The 20167-nt window shown below is 38.0% G+C and overlaps 1 protein-coding gene and 1 pseudogene across 6 annotated transcripts in view; one reads left to right on the top strand and one right to left on the bottom strand.

The window, feature by feature from the left end:
* HSPB11 (heat shock protein family B (small) member 11) overlaps window positions 1-20152 on the bottom strand; it is a 44211-nt gene extending 24059 nt beyond the window's left edge. Inside the window, exons 1-3 of one of the 6 annotated variants that reach the window (XM_040627274.1) lie at window positions 20082-20152; window positions 10867-10937; window positions 9265-9377 (exon numbers count right to left, since the gene is read on the bottom strand). In XM_040627274.1, the coding sequence (XP_040483208.1) occupies window positions 9265-9362 (98 nt within the window). In that variant the 5' untranslated portion in view covers window positions 9363-9377; window positions 10867-10937; window positions 20082-20152. The other 5 variants (XM_040627275.1, XM_040627279.1, XM_040627276.1 and 2 more) reach the window with 5 other exon arrangements.
* Window positions 14853-14986, top strand: LOC121102146 (annotated as a pseudogene).
* Window positions 20153-20167: the final 15 nt, after the last annotated feature.

The following is a 20167-nucleotide window of genomic DNA, read 5'->3' as shown; positions in this document are numbered from 1 at the left end:
GTCTGTTAGCCATTTGTATGTCTTCATTGGAAAAGTGTCTGTTCATATCTTCTGCCCATTTTTTGATTTGTTTATTTGTTTCTCGTGTATTGAGTTTGAGAAGTTCTTTGTAGATCTTGGATACCAGTCCTTTATCTGTAGTGTCATTTGCAAATATCTTCTCCCATTCCGTGGGCTGCCTCTTAGTTTTTCTGACTGTTTCCTTGGCTGTGCAGAAACTTTTAATCTTGATGAAGTCCCATAAATTCATTTTATCTTTTGTTTCTCTTGCCTTTGGGGATGTGTCATGAAAAAGGTTGCTTTGGCCGATGTCGTAGAGGTTGCTGCCTATGTTCTCCTCTAGAATTTTGATGGATTCCTGTCTCACATCGAGGTCTTTCGTCCATTTGGAGTTTATCTTTGTGTATGGTGTGAGAGAGTGGTCAAGTTTCATTCTTTTGCATGTAGCTGTCCAATTTTCCCAGCACCATTTATTGAAGAGACTGTCTTTTTCCCACCGGATGTTTTTTCCTGCTTTATCAAAGATTAGTTGCCCAAAGAGCCGAGGGTCCATTTCTGGGCTCTCTATTCTGTTCCATTGGTCTATGTGTCTGTTTTTGTGCCAGTACCATGCTGTCTTTGTGATCACAACTTTGTAGTACAGTTCGAAATCCGGCATTGTGATGTCCCCGGTTTTGTTTTTCCTTTTCAATGGTTCCTTGGCGATTCGGGGCCTTTTCTGGTTCCATACAAATTTAAGGACTGTGTAGATTGCTCTGGGTAGCATGGACATATTAACTATGTTAATTCTTCTGATCCATGAGCATGGAATATTTTTCCATCTTTTTGTGTCTTCTTCAATGTCCTTCAAGAGTAATTTATAGTTTCTAGAATATAGGTCCTTTACGTCTCTGGTTAAGTTAATTCCAAGGTAACGTATGGTTTTTGGTGCTATTGTAAATGGGATGGATTCCCTAATTTCTCTTTCTTCAGACTCATTATTCGTGTATAGAAATGCAACTGATTTCTGAGCATTGATTTTGTATCCCACCACATTACTGAATTGCTCTATAACTTCTAATAGTTTGGGAGTGGCTTCTTTTGGGTTTTCCATATAGAGTATCATGTCATCTGCAAAGAGAGACATTTTGACTTCTTCTTTGCCAATTTGAATACCTTTGATCCCTTTTTGTCGTCTGATTGCTGTTGCAAGGACTTCTAGTACTATGTTGAATAATAGTGGCGAGAGTGGGCATCCTTGTCGAGTTCCTGATCTTAAGGGAAAGGCTTCCAGCTTTTCCCCATTGAGAATAATATTTGCAGTAGGCTTTTCATAGATGGCTTTTATGAGATTGAGAAATGTACCTTCTATTCCTACACTCTGAAGGGTTTTAATCAGGAAAGGATGCTGTATTTTGTCAAATGCTTTTTCGGCATCGATTGAGAGGATCATATGGTTCCTGAGTCTTTTCTTGTTGATATGATGTATCACGCTGATTGATTTGCGAATATTGAACCACGCTTGCATCCCAGGTATGAATCCCACTTGATCGTGATGGATAATCCTTTTAATGTACTGTTGGATTCTATTAGCAAGTATCTTGTTGAGGATTTTGGCGTCCATATTCATTAGGGAAATCGGTCTGTAATTCTCCTTTTTGATGGGGTCTTTGCCTGGTTTGGGGATCAAGGTAATATTGGCCTCATAGAATGAGTTTGGTAGCTTTCCTTCTGTTTCTATTTTTTGAAATAGCTTTAGGAGAATAGGTATTATTTCTTCTTTGAATGTTTGGTAGAATTCCCCAGGAAAACCGTCCGGGCCTGGAGTTTTGTTATTTGGAAGGTTGTTTATCACTGACTCAATTTCTTCATAATTAATTGGCCTGTTTAAGGAATCAATTTCTTCCGGTTTCAATCTTGGTAGTTTATAGGTTTCCAGGAAGGATTCCATCTCTTCCAGATTGCTTAGTTTATTGGCATATAGCTGTTGATAAAAATTTCTAATAATCCTTCCAATTTCAATGGTGTTCGTCGTGACCTCTCCTTTTTCATTCATAATTTTAATAATCTGGGTCCTTTCTCTTTTCTTTTGGATAAGTCTTGCCAGTGGTCTGTCAATTTTATTGATTCTCTCCAAGAACCAGCTTCTAGTCCTGTTGATCTGCTCTACTGTACTTCTGGTTTCTGCTTGATTGATTTCAGCTCTAATTTTGGTCAACTGCTTCCTCGTGCGTGGATTAGGCCTGTCCCTCTGTTGCTGTTCCAGCTTCTTGAGGTGAGAATATAAAAACTGCATTTTAGATTTTTCTATTCTTTTGAGTGAGGCTTGGATGGCTATGTATTTCCCCCTTAGGACTGCCTTTGCAGTATCCCATAGGTTTTGGACTGTTGTATTTTCATTCTCATTGGTCTCCATAAATTGTTTAATTTGATTTTTGATTTCCTGGTTTATCGAGTCATTCCTGAGCAGGATGGTTCTTAGTCTCCAAGTGTTTGAGTTTCTTCCAAATTTTTCCTTGTGGTTGAGTTCCAATTTCAGAGCATTGTGGTCTGAGAATATGCAGGGGATAATTTCAATCTTTTGGTATCGGTTGAGACCTGTTTTGTGACCCAGAACATGGTCTATTCTTGAAAATGTTCCATGGGCTTTAGAATAGAATGAGTATTCTTTGGTTCTGGGTGTAGTGTTCTATATATATCTATGAGGTCCAACTCGTCAAGTACATTTACCATTTCCAATGCACTTAATTTCTTGCTGTAGGTTTGAATTTCCATCTAGCATTATTAACACTTCAACATGCAGAACTTCCTTTAACATTTCCTGGATACAGGTCTACTCGTGGTGAATAAAATGTCTCTATTTCACCCTCATTTTTGAAGGATATATTAGCTAGATACAGAATTCTGAGTTGACAGGGTTTTTTTGTTGTTTATTTTTTCAGCATTTAAGATATTATTCCATTGTCACCTGTATTCCACTGTTTTGTGATGCAAAGTCAGCTGTCACTGGTACTATGGTTCCCCTGTAGTTAATGTATTGTTTTCTGCAGCTATTTAAAAAATGTTTTCTTTATTTTTCAGCAGATTACAGTATGGTCTCTTTGTATGTATCCTGCTTGGGGTTTGCTGAGTTTCTTGGATTTATAAATTGGCATTTTTTAATAAGACTGGAGAACATTCAGCCGAAAAGTAGAAACAACCTGAATATCCATCAGCTATCCTGAATGGATAAATAAAATGTGCTATATCCATAAAATGGAATATTATTTGGCAATAAAAAGGAACGAAGCACTGATATGTGCTATAACATGGGTGAACCCTGAAAACATGTAAGTGAAAGAAGGTAGTCACGAAAGACCATATATATGATTCCATTTATATGAAATCTCTGAACAGGCAAATCTATAGAGATATAAAATAGATTAGTGAGTGCCTAAGGCTGGTGGTGATAGGGGAAATATAAGGTGACTGCAATGGGTTGCAAGGTTTTTTGGAGGGTAATGAAATGCCCTAAAATTGATTGTGGAGATGACTGCATAACTCTGAATATGCTGGAAACCAATAAATTGTACATTTTAAATGGGTGAATTGCACACTACGTGAATTATCTGTCAATAAAGCTGTTACCAAAAACAAAACAAAACAGTACATGTCCAACTTACAATTTTGGACTTTTTATATTATGCTTACTATTTTACAATTTATTTTTTATTTATATTTATATGGTTTTAAGTTTTATTTATTTAAATGACTTTTAACTGCCCTCTGTTTCTCAGGTGATTTTAATGAACATGACCAATATAACAACCTCAAATAGTATGTAGAGATGTACTGGTTTTAAAAATGACATAGGGGCAGGGGCAGCCTGGGTGGCTCAGTCGGTTAAGCATCTGACACTTGATTTGGGCTCAGGTGATGATCACAGGGTGGTGAGATCAAGCCCCACATCAGGCTCTGTGCTCAGTGTGGAGTCGGCTTGAGATTCTCACTCTCTCTCTGCCTCTGCTCCCCTCCTCGTCACACACTCTCTCTCTCAAAATAAATAAATAAAATCTTTTTAAAAATGACATATATGAGTATACAGTCAATTAATCTATGACAAAAAAAGGCAAGAATACGCAATGGGAAAGAGAGTCTCTTCAACAAATGGTGTTGGGAAAACTGGTCAGCTAAATGCTAAAGAATGAAACTGGATCACTTGATTACACCAAACCCAAAAATAAACTCAAAATGGGTTAAAGACCTGAATGTGAGACCTGAAACCATAACATTCCTAGAAGAAAACATAGGCAGTAATGTTTTAACATCTACGGTAGAAACATTTTTCTAGATATATCCTCTCTGGCAAGGGAACAAAAGCAAAACTAAACTATTAGGACTACACCAAAATAAAAAGCTTTTACAGTGAAGAAAACCATCAACAAAATAAAAAGACAACCCACTGAGTGGGAGAAGATATCTGCAAATGATATATCCAATAAGAGGTTAATATCCAAAATATAGAAAGAACTTATACAACTCAACAGCAAAAAACCCCACAAATAATCCAATTAAAAATGGGCAGAAGACATGAACAGACATTTCTCCAAAGACATACAGATAACCTAACAGACACATGAAAAGATGCTCAACATCAGTAATCATCAGGGAAATGCAAATCAAAACCACAATAAGATATCACTTCATACCTGTCAGGATGGCTAAAATCAACAACAAAAGAAACAAGAGGCGTTGGCAAGGGTGTGGAGAAAAAGGAACGCTCGTGCACTGTTGCTGGGAATGCAAACTGGCACAGCCACTGTAGAAAACAGTATGGAGGTTGCTCAAAAGACTAAAAATAGAATCACCATACGATTCAGTAATTCCATCACAGGGTATTTACCCCCAAAAAATGAAAACACAAATTCGAAAAGATATATGCACTTCCATGTTTATTGCAGCATTATTTACAATAGCCAAGATATGGAAACAACCAAAGTGTCCATCTATAGATGAATGGATAAAGAAGATGTGGTATACATACAGTGGAATAATACTCAGCCATAAAAAAGAATGAAATCTTGTCATTTGCAACACATGGATGGAACTAGGGAGTATAATACTAAGTGAAATAAGTCAGTCAGAGGAAGACAAATACCATATGATTTCACTCAAATGTGGAATTTAAGAAACTAAGCAAATACAAAAAAACCCCCAGACTCGGAGCGCCGGGTGGCTCAGTCGTTAAGCGTCTGCCTTCGGCTCAGGGAGTGATCCTGGTGTTCTGGGATCGAGCCCCACATCAGGCTCCTCTGCTGGGAGCCTGCTTCTTCCTCTCCCACTTCCCCTGCTTGCGTTCCCTCTCTCACTGGCTGTCTCTCTCTCTCTGTCAAATAAATAAAATAAAATCTTAAAAAAAAAAAAAAACCCAGACTCAAATATAGAGAACAAACTGGTAGTTGCCAGAGAGAAGGTCAGTGGGAAGATTGGTGAAATACGTTCAGGGGATTAAGAATATACTTGTGATGAGCACTGAGTAATGTATAGAATTGTTGAATCATTATATTTTACACCTGAAACTAATATAACACTGTATGTTATTATACTGGAATTTAAAAAATAAGTAAATAAATAAAATTTTTAATGACATATAACTGAATTCTCATAGGTATAAAGAACTCATAAAAATGCTAGTTTTCTTTTAAAGATTTATTTAATTATTTTAGAGAGAGCACACATATGAGAGTGTGGGGATTGGGAAAGGGGCAGAGGGAGAGGGAGAGTTTCAAGCATACTCTGCACTAAGCATGGAACCCAATGCGGGGCTTGATCTCATGACTCTGAGATCACAACCTGAGCCAAAATCGAGCATCTGATGCTTAAGCCACTGTACCACCCAGGAGCCCCAGTTTTTCTTTTAAATAAGGCTTTACAAATAACAACTGTTTAGCATCTATTATCTCATGTGATTTTTTTCAAAACTCTGAGGTAGTCAGGGAAGGTGGTGTTATACCATTTTTTAGATCAGAAAAGTGAGGTTCAAAGAGTAACACATATGTTTTTAGTCTAAGGTAATATATATAGTTCACTTAACCAGGAATTTTAACTGTAAATCTAGTATTCTACACTATGCTGAAAGGACTAATTCTCTCTTCTACTTTTTCTCTTAAATCATTTTTTTTCTAGGATTGAACTTCCTTTCTCCTTTTTCATTGACATATTAAAAACCTGTGGGCAAAAGTAGAGTCAAAGGCAAGTAGAAATATAATCACTTTCTTTAACTCTTATTTCTCAGGAAATTGAGAGTTGGGAGAACCATCTACTGGGGGCAATTTGTATGGCACTGTTTTCTCCAAATAATTCTATGGTTACTTCCATTTAGACAAACCAACTTATGAGGACTGATTAATTTTTAATACCTACTAAATAAAGTCTAATTGTACTTGTTGGAAATGATATACATTAAAAGTCTATGATATGTTCTGTTATCAGGTCAGTAACTACTTTTATTCTATCTAGTTTTCTATACTAAGGGTTTTGTCTAATCTAAATGTTAGTCCTTAACTCATTCATTAATATGGACTGATCTTTGGAAAGATCTCTATTTCTTTTTTTCTTTTTTAAGAAGTTTTTAAGAAGATTTTATTTATTTGGGAGAGAGAGACAGAGAGAGAGAAAGCATGAGTTGGGGGAGGGACAGAGGGACAAGCAAATTGCCCACTGAGTCTGGAGCCCAACACGGGGCTTGATTCCAGGACCCTGAGATCATGACCTGAGCTGAAGTCAGACACTTTACCGACTGAGCCACCCAGGTGTCCTGAAAGATCTCTACTTCTAAAAATAACTTAAGGTAAATCTCATTATACCTGTGTACCATCACAGCAATTCCCACATTAATTTCTCTACTCTGAAGCAGAGTGGGATAAATAGCTATTACCTGAATTTCAGGAAGTTTCAGGAACAAACTAAAAAGGATTAAGAGGCACAGGTGAAAAAACAGACGTTAACTTTGGATTCAAATCTAAAGTTTGAGTTATCATACTATAGTACAAAGAACCCCAAACTGGGAGTTAGAAGACATGAGTGTTAATCTTGATTCCACCACTTGGTTATCTGTGTAATTTTGAAAGAGTCATCTTTACCTCTGATTATCCTTTTCCTCATCTTTACAATAAGGTTGAGAATACATTTTAAAAATATTTTGCCTGTTGGGGCACCTGGGTGGCTCAGTTGGTTAAGCGACTGCCTTCAGCTCAGGTCATGATCCTGGAGTCCCGGGATCAAGTCCCACATCAGGCTCCCTGCTCAGCGGGGAGTCTGCTTCTCCCTCTGACCCTCCCTCCTCTCATGTTCTCTCTCTCTCTCTCAAATAAATGAAAAATCTTTAAAAAAAAATATTTTGCCTCTTATTTCCCAAGCTTGTGGTGAGGGTCAAATGACATAACATCTATGAAACTATAAAGCCCTATGCAAATATAAAATAATACACACACACACACACACACGTCTAACACACGCGAGTGTGTGTGTGTGTGTGTGTGTGTGTGTATACTCAGCTACTTTCCAATATTAATTGAATTTGACTGATATTTGATGATCTGATTCAACAAGATACTCAACAACTATCTTAAGACATTCTGGAGGCAAAGATGAGTAAGTCATAGTCTCTAACTTCTAGGAATTCATAGTTAAGAGAGGCTATAAAAAGGTAAACTAATCTTACATGAGGCCAAAGGGACAGATATCAGAGAGGAGATAACAAGTAGGCTTAAAGGAAGAGGTTGAGTTGCTAGAATTTCATCCAGATACAAGGAATTCACAATAGAACACAAAAATACCACAAGATCTGTGTTAAAACTGGCTCTGCCTTCAGTAGTTAAAACTAGTATTTGACCTCTTTAGAGCTCTCTTACCACAACTCTAAAATGAAAGGTTTAGATAAGATAAATTCTTAAGTCCTTCCAGCTCTAAAATTATATCATTCTATGAGTCAGACTCTGGTCATTGTACAGACCAAGAAAGAGAAATCAAGACAGTAATAAAATAGTCACAACTATTAAAAAAGGAGTTTTTCCATTAACTACTTTTTCTTGGAATTTAAAAGCCCAAGAATGATATTTATCTCTACCTTGAATAAGCTCTAACACAGTAAAGAGAGGAAATTGGAATGAAATCAAGAAGCTGAGAACTAAACAATGCAGGTAGACAGCAGGAAGTCAAGACTTCAGTTCAGCAAAGATGTTGCTTAGATCACTAAGGAAAAAGGCAATAATGAGAAGTTATAATGTTTTTATACCTACTTACTAGAAAAACTTGGAATAAAATCACAACCAGATATTACAATGTACTGTTCATTGAGGTAGTTGTTGTTTAAAGTCTTGCCTTGTTAAGAAACAACAATTGTTGGAGAGGATATGGAGAAAGGGGATCCCTCCTACATTGTTGGTAGGAATGCAAGTTGGTACAGCCACTCTGCAAAACAGTGTGGAGGTCCCTTAAAAAGTTAAAAATTGAGCTACCCTATGACCCAGCCATTGCACTACTGGGTATTTACCCCAAAGATACAGACGTAGTGAAGAGAAGGGCCATATGCACCCCAATGTTCATAGCAGCATTGTCCACAATAGCTAAATCGTGGAAGGAACTGAGATGCCCTTCAACAGATGATTGAATTAAGAAGTTGTGGTCCATATATACAATGGAATATTACTCAGCTATCAAAAAGAACGATTTCTCAACATTTGCTGCAACACGGACGGCATTGGAGGAGATAATGATAAGTGAAATAAGTCAAGCAGAGAAAGACAATTATCATAAGAACTAGGAAGATCGATAGAAGAAAGGGATAAAGAAAGGGGGGGTAATCAGAAGGGGGAATGAAGCATGAGAGACTATGGACTCTGAGAAACAAACTGAGGGCTTCAGAGGGGGGGGGGAATGGGATAGGCTGGTGATGGGTAGTAAGGAGGGCACATATTGCATGGTGCACTGGGTGTTATGCGCAACTAATGAATCATCGAACTTCACATAAAAAAAAAAGTCTTGCCTTGTTAAACCACTTCTTAAAAAACTACTTGTATAAATAGGTCGGTTTAAAAATTATAAAGAAAAGGATCAAAAACCTAAATATACACAACTGAATTTGTTTCAGAAATGGTACCAAACACAGATATTGTCAAGTAATGTACTTCATCAAACATTTATTAAACTATGTTTAAAAGTTCTAGTTGTTGTATAGTCCCAGTACTCAAGGGGTTCACTGATCTAATATCAAGACTTTAAGGAAGTAAAAATAGTAACTCTTACCCATCAATCATATTTTCAGGTGGGTGTTTTTCATCACTTGATGTAGCCAAAATCACTTCAGCCCCCTCAGAGTTCAAACACAGATCAATTTTTCTCATCTTCAAGTATTTAACCTACAAATAAAACAATAATAACAGAAGCAAATTCTTGATTCTCTGAACTTTATCTGAGAAAAGGGAGACAGAAAGCCTGTTACCTAGCACACAGCTTAACAACCAAGCTATTCAACAAGTGGGAGGGACTCTAACATGTTTATTTATGTAAGTAAACTTCTAACCTCTCCCAGGAATAATCTGTAAGATAATGATTATTTCCACTATTCTACTCCACAAAACAAGACCCTGACTACTCTAACTGACATCATTTTTCTTTTCTTTTTTTTTTTTTAAAGATTTTATTTATTTATTCGACAGAGATAGAGACAGCCAGCGAGAGAGGGAACACAAGCAGGGGGAGTGGGAGAGGAAGAAGCAGGCTCATAGCGGAAGAGCCTGATGTGGGGCTCGATCCCATAACGCCGGGATCACGCCCTGAGCCGAAGGCAGACGCTTAACCGCTGTGCCACCCAGGCACCCCTGACATCATTTTTCTGATTCTAAAATTAAAAGTCCTCAATAATGATACAGAAATAGTTAACAGGCTAAGGTAACATGAATTAATGGATAAATTTTCAAAAATTATTTATATCGTTATATTTCTGAAATTTAAAAAAATCTGGAGCATAAAAACATGTTTTCATGACTGTTTTTTTTTTTTTTAAAGTAGGCTCACTGTCCAGCACAGAGCCCAACTCAGGGCTTGAAACCATGACTGTGAAATCAAGAGTCAGATGCTCAACCAACTGAGCCACCCAGGCCCCCCAAGTGACTGTTTATCTGTACATTTGTTTTTTATTTTATTTTTAAAATTTTTTTATGTTATGTTAGTCACCATACAGTACATCATTAGTTTTCGATGTAGTGTTCCATGATTCACTGTTTGCATATAACACCCAGTGCTCCATGCAATACGTGCCCACCTTAATACCCATCACTGGGCTAGCCCATCCCCCCACCACCCTCCCCTCTGTAACCCTCAGTTTGTTTCCCAGAGTCCATAGTCTCTTGTGATTCATTCCCCCTTCTGTTTACTCCCCCCTTCATTATTCCCTTCCTTCTCCTACCAATGTCCCTGCTATTCCTTATGTTCCACAAATGAGTTAAACCATATGATAACTGTCTTTCTCTGCTTGACTTATTTTACTTAGCATAATCTCCTCCAGTCCCGTCCATGTTGCTGCAAATATTAGGTAATCGTTCTTTCTGATGGCTGAGTAATATTCCATTGTATATATCCATATATTTATCAACCGAAGTAGCAAATAATATTATTCATATGTAAAAAATATCTTACCATCATTATTTTTTGGAGCAGAATGTAAAATAAGAGAGAAGACAAATTTTTGCTTATTTTTAAATTCTAGATCAGTTACTTGGTCATGGATTTAAAGACATTTCTATTGTATGGTAATATTTTACGTTTAATAAAAGTAACCTGAAAAGATAAGGACCTTGGTGGATTAAACAAAGAAGGGGAGAGAAGATTCTATCAGATTTTACTCACCCTCCTCCTTGATCTGGTGGTGACAGGGCACAAACCAATATATAGATGCAAAGTGACCGTGAAAGCTGTATCTATAAAGAATTAAAAGACAAAAAGTGTTTGGAAAAAGGAGGAAGGCTTCCAATACCCTTCATACCCTGGCCTCCGGCTGACTTTTAAAAAAATGAAACTATTTCAAATAAATAATCAACAAGTACAGAGATTATCATATATATTAAACAACTATGTACCCACTGCCTAGATTTAATAAATGTTAACATTTTTGCCCATTTCCTTCCTTGTCCAGAGGTAATAGCTATTCCGAAGTTGATGAATATCTCTCCTTACTATATTTTATACTTTTATCATATACATATCCATAAACAATATGTGCTGTCCTTTTAAAACTTAGATGCTTTCTCAGTATATATACCCTTATACTACTTGCTTTTTTCATTCAGTATTATGTTTTCAAGTTTTTATCATGTTGATGCATGCAAATCTACTTTATTCACTTTAACTGCTATCAGGTATTTCTCCATTTCTCTAATGATGAATAATTAGGTGTTTCTAATTTTTTGCTATTATAAATAAATTTGAAGTGTGTATCTTTTTGTATATATCCTTAGCATATGTGGGTGAAAGTCTTTATGATAAGAGTATCCTTCTTTACAGAAATAAAATTGTAGAAACTTAGAATCAGCATATCTTCAAGTCAGTAATTGATCAATTTGATCTAGAAATTTTAACAATTTACACTACTATCTGCAGTGTTTGAGAGTTTCTGTTTCCTCAAATTCTCACCAACTTGGTATTATTAGATATTTTGGCTTTAGCCCAAATGAATGTGAAATGGTATCCCAGTAAGGTTATAATTTGTATTTCCATGATTATTAGTGAGGTTGAATACTGTTTCATAGAACTATGAGCCATTCAGGCCTCTTTTTCTGTTATTTGATTTTCCTCATCCTTTGCTCATTTTGCTATTGGGGTGCTTTTTAAAAATTTTGTTGTCGTTTTCTTTTTGATTTGTAGGAATTTTTAAAAATAAAACATTCTGGATACAAATCCTTTGTTATATGTGTTGTAAATATCTTCTCCTACTCTGTAGCTTGACTTCTCTGGGGTTTTTTGTATATTTTCCCACCGCACGCACTTTTTTTTAATTACTAAACTATAACATACATAAAGAAGAGAACACAAATCAGAAGTATATAGAGCGATAAATTTTCACAAAGTTAACACACCCAGGTAATCACCACCCAGGGTAAAGAAATCGAATATTACCAGCACTTGAGAAGCCCTCTGCATGCCCCCTCCCAATCACTTCCCTCCCTCCTTCCCAAGAAAAGCATGGTCCTTATTTCTAACAGATTAATTTTGCCTGAAACTTATATATATAGAATCATACAGCTTGTACTCATTTGTATCTGGTTTCTTTCATCATTGTGTTTTGAGACTTAGCCATATTGCTGTGTCACAGAGTTAAGGTGCAACTAAGTAAAGTAAAATTACAACCCAGCCCCAAACCATCTCAACACCTAATAAGACCAAAGAAACCATCCCGTAAGTGGAGCTTCATAGGAAACTGGGTGTATGAACTGAAAAGCAAAGAAAGATTTCTGCGCTCTTGGGTACTTAGATCCCAAAGCCCTGATGGAGGGAACTGATCTCACTCCCAAATATCTGAAATCAGAGGTAAACTGAAACTATTTAAATAAAGCTATAACTCAGTCTGATCCCTAGGTGGACTGAAGTGATATGTCCCTTATTCAGGCGGTGGGGCAAAGAAAATGGTGTGTTGTCTCTGAGAAAAGGCATTATCTACTTCAGTGTCTATTATTCTTTTAAACACAACATCCAACGTATAAAATCACTTCAGATCTATAGATGATCCAAGTATTGGAATTAGCAAAGATAGCTACTATGAATCTGTTAGATAATTTAGTGAAAAGATGGACAAAATGGGTGAATAGAAAGGGAATTTTAGCAGAGAAATGGAACCCTAAAAAAGAACAAAATGAAAATTCCAGAACTGAAAAGTATAGTATCTCAAATAAAGAATTCATTAGATGGGTTTAGCATCAGACTGGACTCAACATAAGAATGGGTCAGTGAACTTAAACATAGGTCAACAGAAATGATCCAAAATGAAATACAGAGAAAAAATGAAAGTAGCAGAACAGAGCATCAGATACCTATGAAACACTATCAAACTATTCAGAAACACATGCAATACATGTAATACATAAGGAGAACAGCTTAGGAGAAAAATCTGAACAGATATAGCTGAAATTTTTCCAAAATTTATGAAAGACATAAACCCAAGATCCAAGAAGCTCTTGAACCCTAAGCTGGATAAACACTACAAAGAAAACCCCACTTAGACACATCTTAGTCAATCGCCGAAAATTAAAGAAAAGATAAAAAATTAAAAGTAGTCAAAGTAAAAAACACATTACATTTAGGAGAACAAGAATAAAAATTGTCTTCTCATCAGAAACAATGTAAGCCAAAAGACAGTTGAATGACATCTTTAAAGTGCTAACAGACAAAATATAGAATTCTACACCCAGCAAAAATATCCTTTGAAAGTGAAAGCAAAATAAAGACATTTTCAGGCGAACAAAAGCTGAAAGTGTTTGTTATCAGTAAACACACACTCTAAAAAATATTGAAGTTCTACAGGCTGAAAGGAAATGATTCCAGGTTTAATCCTGGATATGTGGAAAAGTAGAGCACTGAAAATAGTACATACATTGGTAACATAAAAGACTATTTTAAAAATGGCAATGAATGGTAGGGATTTAATAGATGTAGAAATAATAAATACAACAATACAAAAAGCAAAAGAAGGACAAATGAGATTGTACTTTTTGTAGAGTCCTTTTATAAAGTTCTTATGTTGAACATTAAGTGATATACTATTAATTCAAAGTAGACTAGGATGTTAAGGATGCATGTTGTAATCCTAGGATTAGAATAAATTCACCACTAAAAGCCATAAAACAAAAAGAAAGGAGAAAGAAGGCCAACAGAAAAGAAGAAATGGAATATCATAAAAATACCTAATAAATCTGAAAGAAGGCCAAAAAGGAGGAGAAGAATAAAGACAAATAGAAAATAAATGGCAAGAAGATAGTTTTAAACACAAATACATTATTCCACTAAATGTTAATAAAACTAAACACTACGTTTTCAGACTGAATTTAAATAAACCCAGTAGATCCTCTTTTCAGGAGACACACTGTAAATATATCGGTAGACTGATCATAAAAGGATAGAATGTCTTAATATCTGATTAAGTAAATTCCTCTACTTAATTTTCAAAATTCTATGCTTTGTACCTTAATTATTAGAAAGATTTTTAAGGTACAGAAAAAAATTTTTGAGATGTTGCTTGTAATTCAATTCCATTTATAGATTAATTTGAAGAGAATATCATGTTTATAATAATGAGTCTTCAAATACATGGATCTTCATTTATTCATTTATCTTCATATCTCTTCATTCATTTTAGATTTAAGTCCTGAAATTATTCTCTAGTTTTCTCCAAACATATCTTCACCTCTTTTGTTGGATTTTTAGATGTCTTGAGGTTTCTATTGCTATTGTAAATGGGATATTTTAAAAAATATTATTTTTAAAAAGTCTTATTCTTGAGGCGCCTGGGTGGTTCAATCAGTTAAGCGTCTGCCTTTGGCTCGCATCATGATCCCGGGGTCCTGGGATCCAGTCGGGCATCCAGCTCCCTGGTCAGCGGGAAGTCTGCTTCTCCTTCTCACTCTGCCCCTTCCCCAGCTCATGCTCGTGTGTGCGTTTGTGTGAGCGTGCACACGCTCTCTCTCTCTAATAAATAAATCTTTGAAAAGTAAAATAATAATAGTAATAATAAAGTCTTATTCTTTACTATACAAGGAATATTTTTAACATTTCACCATTAAATGTGATGTTCACTGAAGGTTTTGTTAGACACTGTTCATCAGATTATAGAAATTTCCGTCTCTATCGCTTCTCGGCCTTTTGGCTAAGATCAAGTGTAGAAATTTCCTTCTCTTTTTATGTGTTAGGTTTTATTTTTCCACAAATAAACACTGAATTTTATCAAATGTTCATCTAACATTTACTAAGATGATCATGTAGATTTTTCTACAGGTTGATAATGTGATAAATCAAGATTTTCTATTGTCATAGTATCCCCAGTTCCTAGCATAAACTCTACCTACATGGCCAAGGTATATTATCATTTTCATCCATTGTTGGGTTCAGTTTGCTAAAATTTTATTTAGAATTTTTACAAATATATTTCTAAGCGAGATTGGCTTATAATTTTTCTTTGTTATTCAGTCCCTATCTGGTTTAAGGTTTTACTTATCTATTCATTTGAGAGAGAGAGAGAGAGAGGCATGGGGAAGAGGGTGTAGAGGGAAAGAGACAAGCAGACTCCAAGTTGAGCACGGGGCCGATGAGGGGTCTTGATCTCACAACCCTGAGATCATGACCTGAGCAGAAATCAAGAGTTGGATGCGCAACAGACTGAGCCACCAAGGTGCTCCCGTATCTGGTTTTATAATCGAGATTGTACTCCCAACATAAATAAGTTAGAGCTTCCTTCTTTTCTAGTTGTTGGAGCAATTCATATAAGACAGAGGTTATTTGATCCTGTAAGCCTGGTAAAATCTTTGTAAGTAGATTTTTTTTTTTTTTACTATTTCAAATTCAACTGTTCTTTTCAGGTTTTCCAAACCACCTTGAGTCAATTTTGAAATTTATATTTTGTAGAAATGTTACCTATTTCTTCTTAATTTTTGTATTTATTAACATAAAGTTCATCTTTTATTGTAATTTAAAAATCTAGTATGATAGTGTTAAAAGCCATGGTAAGACTGGTCAAGAAAAAAGGCATGTGTTCTAACATTTTCTATTTGTGCCTCTTTTCTCGGCTTTTTTCTTGCATTTAATACTATTAGAGAGTATAACACAAGAGAACTAGTGTTAGATGAACATTGTTAGCACTTAGTCTGAAGAAAGACGGTAAATTCCTAGAAATACAGATTGATGAACTTGGATGTCAATTCTCAACAAAATTCTAAAACTATTAAATTTCATTATTAAAATGATAGCCCTGAAAATGAAAACAAGAGAGTATGAGTACAATAGAAAGCAGCAGTAGCATTAGTTCACAAAGGTTATACCAAACCTATACATTTCTTTTTGCTTGTTTGATAGAGTTAGTACCAATTAGGGACATGATCTGAATATTTCAAAACTTCAGATAAAACTTCTCATGATTCCATATGGACCAGATGGAGAAATGTAGGTTGGGTGACAGGCAGTAATTTAGGTAAATTTTTATAACCCTTTGAATGGCTATGCTCAGAGAACGATGATTAATGGAACAAATGAGCTGTGGAAGACCTCTGTCCTTATGCCATTTGATATTTTTATTAATTAAAGACAGAAAAAGTATTCTTTCAATTTTGCAGATGACACAAAGCTGGGATGTCAGCTAATATGCTAGATGACAGAATTAGCACACAAAAAGATCTGAGCAAGAAAGAAAGATGGGATATGATGAATAATATATTTAATAAGGATAGCAATAAAAGCCTATACTCAGGCTTAAAAAGTCAGTCACACAAGGACTGGTCTTGACTGGGGTTAGCAAACTACTGTTTATGAGCTAAATCTAGCTTGCCACCTGTTTTTGTATGGCCCATGAGTTAAGAACGTCATTTATTTATTTATTTATTTATTTATTTATTTATTTATTTGACAGAGAGAGAGAGAGCCAGCGAGAGAGGGAACACGAGCAGGGGGAGTGGGAGAGGAAGAAGCAGGTTCCCAGCGGAGAAGCCTGATGTGGGGCTTGATCCCAGAACTCCGGGACCACGCCCTGAGCCGAAGGCAGATGCTTAACGACTGAGCCACCCAGGCGCCCCAGAATGTCTTTTCTTTTAAAATACTTTTTTAAATTAAAATTTTCTGCGACACATGAAGATTATATGAAATTATATGAAATCCATACTTCAGTATCCATGAATAGTTTTATTGGAACTGGCCATGGTCATCCATTTATACATTGTCAATGGCTACTTTTGTGTTACAGTGACATAGTAGCTGCGATAGAGACTACTAGGCTCATAAAGTCTAAAATATTTATTATCTGGCCCTTTACAGAAAAAGTTTGCTGACCCTTGAACTAAAGGTATAAAACATACAGGTTTGGTTCATTACAAAGTCATGCTATCAGGCAAGAGTGTGCTGTATTTTCACCCAAAGGTAAAGGAATACAATCTTAGATTATATTAACAGAGTTAAGGAGGAAATACACCCATCAAAATTTTTAGATATAGGGGCACCTGGATGGCTCAGTCGGTTAAGCATCTGCCTTTGGCTCAGGTCATGATCCCAGGGTCCTGGGATGGAGTCCTACATCAGGCTCCCTGCTCAGCGGGGAGGCTTCTCCCTCTCCTTCTGCTGTTTCCCCTGCTTGTGCTCTCTCTCCCTCTCTCAAATAAATAAATAAATAAATAAAATCTTAAAAACTTTTTTTTTTTTAGATACCAACTAAGGACCAGGCACTGTGCTTGCTAGTAATGCAAAGATGACTACAACCTAAGACAAAATGGTGATTAAGACTTAGTTCTCGCCTTCAAGCTTGGAGTCAAGGAAGATGGACAAGCATGCAGCTAATATTATAATGTTATGTGCTAATAGAGTGATCTACATCCAGATACTACATCAGTTCTGGGTAGTACATATTAAGCAGGACATTGTCAGGTTTGAAATTGTCAGAGGAAAATAAAAAGTTCATGATGATCTTTAAATCATCACATGGAGAAAGTTCAAAGAATTAGCTGAAATATTTCAAAAGAGAGAAATGTGATTAATATCACAAGTGTTCAAAAATGGAAAAAGGATTAGAATTTTTCTTTTGCAATTCCAAGAGGGAGAACTGGACTCAACAAATACAAATTTTAAGCAGAAAGACATCACAGATAAAAGAATTTAGTGGCAAAGTAAAAAGACTCTTCCATCCCTGAAAGTGTCCAAGAACAGTAGGTGATGATTTATGGAGAAAATCAAAGAAAGGATTCCTGCATTGGTGGTTCTTTTAGACTGGATCAAGTTCTAGGAAAGACAGATTGAAAACAGATAATGAAGGATCTTAGAAGCCAAGTTAAACACAATGGGTTCTGTCCTGTGGTTTTCAACAAGACTGGGGGTGATTTTGCCCCCAAGGAACATTTGACAATTTTGACAGTTTGGCTATCACAACTTGGGGGGAGGGGTGTGATGTTATTGGCATCTAGTGGGCATTTCAGGAGGCTTTTAAATATCCCCATGCACAGGACAATCCCCCACAACAAATAATTATTTAGCCCAAAATGTGAATACAGAGGTGGAAAAACCCTATGGTAATATATTTGGGGGTGCAAATGTGGGGGTTGGAAACTTAGGGAAAGAACTTGCTTTTAATAAGTTACATTTTAGGGAAAAATATCTAGCATTGATGTGTGGTATAAGAATAAGGAAAAGAAGATACTTTCTATATGTTCAGTTCTTTCCTTGCCTCACATTCTTATCTAAATTGTCTGAGGTAAGCCAACATGTACTTTAACACAAAACTCATTTCACACCTCCTCTATACATCAGTATCTTTCCTATTCCCTGTGTTGGGTGTAATTATTTAATAGCAGAAGTTGAGTTCTCTTTAAGGTTCCTTGGTTGTGGTTAATGAGAAAGAGGCAAACCAGCCGCAAAGAAACCCACAAAGAAATGTTGCTTCCACAACTCCAAAGTGCAGGTTTGCGTGGTAGTCTAACCCCTCACCCTAGAATAACTTTTTCTAAATAAACACACACGTATTCCCTCAGGGCCTAGATTACTAAAGGGGGTGCACTCTGGGGTGCCCTCCTCTGCATTTTTCAAGGTCCCTGACCCTGGACTTCCCTGTCCCGGGGCCAATGAGCAACCCTTTCATCTCCAGGTCACATGCCTCTTCCGAAAATCTCGAGGGATCAAGTCCGCACTTCACTCTATCCCTGACTTGCTACTCTCCACAGGACTGATGGGGAACTTTTGTGTAAATTAGAAAACGGCCACCCTCTGTCTCCCAGGGCCAGGGCCTACGGCTTGGTATCTCACTAGGAGGGCAAACCAGCTCTGACACCACGTCCTCGCCTCCATCCCAAACCCTTCTCGGTCCAAGGCCATTCATTTCAACACCTCCGACAGTCCTAAGCACTCAGGCTTGTGGATTCCCCACCCCAAATTACATAAAATGCATTAAGTGAACCCACATCCTACAGTAACTATACTTCATAATATATGGGTTATGTAGCAGTTGAAAGGTTAGTTTGGTAGACTTATTAATTTCAATTTGCAATTGTTTTTCCCTTTCGGGAGTGAAAACATTATTTCAGGGCTCAAAAAAGTTCGTGGACTGGCACTGGCGTCTCCAGGGCTGAGGGGAGAAAACAGATCTGCGTCAGAGTTCCCCCACTCCTGTCCCCTCACGAGCCGCCCCCTCAGCGCCCTCCCGCCGTCCGCCTCCTCACAACCCTCTCCACCAGCTCCCCGCTCCGTCGTCCTGCCAGGCTCCCCTCCGCCCCCCCGCCCCCCGGCGCAGGCCCAATCCGCCTCGCCCCACCGTCCCACCACCCCGCCACCCCGTCACCCCATCACCCCGCTCGCCTGCGCCTCCCGTTAGCTCCACGCGCGCGGATCTTCCGGGATTGGGCTCTCCCTTTCGCTCCGCTCCGCCCCTCCGCGCGCAGCGTGCCCTGGACCCTAGCCCCGCCCCCTCCCCCGGCCTTCGAGGAGTTCCTTGGGGGCGCGCACCTCTCCGCTCAGGCTTTTCACTTCACCCCACCCGCCGGCCCCGCCCCGCGCAGCCCCTCCCGGCCCTCAGCCCAGCCCCCCGGGCCTGCGCCTATCCCGACTCCCGGCTCTTCACTCCTCCCCGCCCGCGGGCCCCGCCCGCCCCTCAGCTCCGCCCCCGAAGCGCGCGCACCTCTCGACTCCTGGTTCTTTGCCCCACCTCTCCCGCAAGCCCCGCCCCCGCGCTCCCCTTTACTTGGCGGGTTGAGCGGCGCAGCCCCACCCTAGAGCCTTTCCCCAAGCAAGTGCCTGAGCGCGCACCATCTACCCTCCCCCACTCAGCTCAATCCCAGGGGCTTGCAGGACCCAGGGGACCCGCCCCCGCACGAGCACGCACGCGCAGTCCCCACCTCTCCTGGATCCGGGCCCTCGGCCTTCAGGTCTCCTGCCCAGGGCCCGCCCCGCCTCCAGCCCGGCCCCGCCCCTCATGCTGGGT

This window comes from Ursus maritimus, unplaced genomic scaffold (assembly GCF_017311325.1).
Source record: "Ursus maritimus isolate PB19 unplaced genomic scaffold, ASM1731132v1 scaffold_12, whole genome shotgun sequence".
In the NCBI taxonomy this organism is placed as follows: Eukaryota; Metazoa; Chordata; class Mammalia; order Carnivora; family Ursidae; genus Ursus; species Ursus maritimus.
Note: the sequence above shows the minus strand (reverse complement) of the source record. Positions and strands in the feature narration are given on the sequence as shown.